General features: G+C 39.4%; 1 protein-coding gene across 1 annotated transcript; it reads left to right on the top strand.

Moving 5' to 3' along the window:
• The first annotated feature begins 1,140 nt into the window (after positions 1 to 1,140).
• Positions 1,141 to 2,162, top strand: LOC110931484 (KRAB-A domain-containing protein 2-like). The gene is made up of 2 exons (XM_022174876.1): positions 1,141 to 1,224; positions 1,725 to 2,162. Exons 1-2 carry the CDS (start codon positions 1,141 to 1,143, stop codon positions 2,160 to 2,162), a joined length of 522 nt encoding a protein of 173 aa, XP_022030568.1.
• Positions 2,163 to 2,742: the final 580 nt, after the last annotated feature.

Raw genomic sequence — 2,742 nt, 5'->3', positions numbered from 1 at the left:
CTGATATACTAGGTTTTTATACTCTATGATGTCTGGGGTATTATTCCGGGACTTCTGCTGAATGGTAGTTCTGACCTAGTCCTTGGCTAATACTTTGCCTGAAATGCTTGAAACATAGCATAAAGCCCTCAGCTGATTAGACAATAAAATTGATAATCATCTGTTGTAGCTGAAAAGATCCTCTAAAGGGGGCATACTGCAAAGTCGAAACTGATATCTCTCTGCTGAACGGAAGTTCTGACCTGAGATCCCTCAGTTCTCGCATTTAACCCCTAATTTATGTACAGACATCATTGTAGTATTCTTGCCTGTAAGACTAAATATTGGGATTCTGGATACGGGAGTATATTCAAGAGGTGGGACACATGAATAGATCTAAGTTCTTAAGACACTTAAACGGTATCCTGAATAGATTGAAGTTTGTGTGAGAATTTAAGATGGATCAGTATATCGACAATCGAGGTGAATTGTTTAAGTCTGAGTATGTAATATAGCTTAACGGTACTTGTAATTTGTTTGAAAAGCTGATATGATTCCCTGACACGCTCGCCAAAAATAATTCTGTAAATAGTTTACTTTCTGCAATTTAAGTTTTCTGTATTTCATTTCTTAGTTTAGATCACATTAAAAATACAAAAAGATTTTATTTCTGCTTTATTTTAGACAAACCAGAGTGGAAAGTTGATTGTCGGATTCTAGAAAGATGAAGCAGATGCAGGAGATTCTGAGCTGAAGAATGAGGAGAGCGTATATTGTTGGAAGGTTGATTGTTTTCAAAAGTCACAAACAAGTTCATTAACTTGATACTTGTTATTTTTTTAAGAAAAATTGAAAATGATTTTACTAAATCAGTTTGATTCGTCAAAAGTTCAACCAGGGTCATTAAATTGAACTTGGTAGATTAATCAGGTGTTCAGGGTCATTAATTTGAACTTGAAAACTTGAGTGGATTTTTAGAGCTGATTGAATTTGTTTTTATTGTTTAGAAAAGATAGATTGTAATGATTATTGGTTGAGTAACAGGTTTGGAGACTTCATTATTCCCACGGAGGCAAATTGTCAAAGCTTGAACCAGATATCTTAGATCCCAGCATACTGAGAGGGGGAGTTTGTGAAAAGGGGAGTCTGGATCAACAGATAATGGGAAGTTTGAAGCTAGAGCTAGTAGATAATCCTGGAACTTGTGAAGAATGCTTACGAAGAGAAGACAGAGTTGGAGAGTTGGTGAAAAGATCAAGACTGAAGACTACGGATCTGAAGACTGATAAAGACTACGTCAACATCCAAGGGGGAGTCTGTTGATGCATAGGATGTCTGTTGACTATGTCTACAAGAAGTCTGAGGTCAAGATTGGTCAACAGGTGGTTTAAACAGTCAAAATTATGTAACTTAGTATTAGGTTCGCTTTTATGGTCTTGTGTATAGAGGTCCGCTTTTAGGGTTCAATAGGGTCCGCTTTTATGTCATTGTAACAGGTCCGCTAATATGACCTGTCATATTAGCGAACCAGACTGTCTTATTAGCGAACCATCACGTCTATAAATAGGGTTGTTGTATCAGCGGATCTTAGAAGTGGATGTGTGTGCTTAGGAGCCGAAACTCTGTCAAAATTCATTCAGAAAGCTAATAAAAGCAGTGGAATTGAAAGGATAAGCTGTTGTCACATCATATGTACTGATTCCGCCTTTATATGTGATGATGAGCTACCTTGACTGACGTTTTAGGGTCAAACAACGGTCCAACACGTCTCCAAGTGGGTTGAGGCTCAAGCTTTACCTACGAATGATGCCCGAGTGGTGGTGAGATTCCTTAAAAAGTTATTCACGCGTTTAGGTACACCAAAAGCCATCATAAGTGACTGTGGAACTCACTTTTGCAATACCGTGATGGAGAAGGCATTTGAACGCTACGGAGTCACCCATCGTTTGTCTACCGCATACCACCCTCAAACAAGCAGTCAATTCGAAAATGCAAATCGAGTGGTGAAAAGGATCTTAGAGATAACGGTAGGAAAAATTAGGAAGGAATGGTCGGATAAGCTTGATGACGCGTTGTGGGCATTTCGTACCTCCTACAAAACACCTTTAGGTACCACTCCTTTCATGATCGTCTATGGCAAAGCATGCCATCTTCCTGTGGAATTAGAGCACCGAGCGCTTTAGGCTCTTAAAACCGTCAATTTAGATCTTACCGAAGCGGCTAGGAAACGTTACTTCCCAATTCACGAGCTGGAAGCACTTAGGGATACGGTGTATGAACGTTCTTGGAGCATTAAGGAAAAAAATGAGGGCGTTGCACAATAGGAAGTTAATGTGGGTGAAAGAGTTTAAGGCCGGTGACAAGGTACTTTTGTACAATTCAAGGTTGAAATTGTTTCCCGGTAAGTTGAAATCCAAATAGGCGGGGCCACAGTTGGTAAAGGAAGGGTTTCTGTATGGTACCGTAGAGTTACAAAATGAAGTCGACAGATGCACTTGGAAAGTGAATGGCCACAGGTTGAAACACTATTTAGGAGGGCCTATCGATACTGCCGAGAAGGAGGAAACTCCTCTCGAAGATCCATCTAGCGTCACCGTTTAGAGTCTTGAGTGAATACTCAAGTGTAGGGTTTGTACCGTTTGTATCGAGTCATTATTTGAGTCTTCTTGAAGCTAACGATAGTTATTGTAGATTTTCATGTCTTTGTTTTGTGTTTTTTGAGTCTTGTGCTAAATTCATTACCGACGAGGAGCGAGAATTGAA

This window comes from Helianthus annuus, chromosome 3 (assembly GCF_002127325.2).
Source record: "Helianthus annuus cultivar XRQ/B chromosome 3, HanXRQr2.0-SUNRISE, whole genome shotgun sequence".
In the NCBI taxonomy this organism is placed as follows: domain Eukaryota; kingdom Viridiplantae; phylum Streptophyta; class Magnoliopsida; order Asterales; family Asteraceae; genus Helianthus; species Helianthus annuus.
Note: the sequence above shows the minus strand (reverse complement) of the source record. Positions and strands in the feature narration are given on the sequence as shown.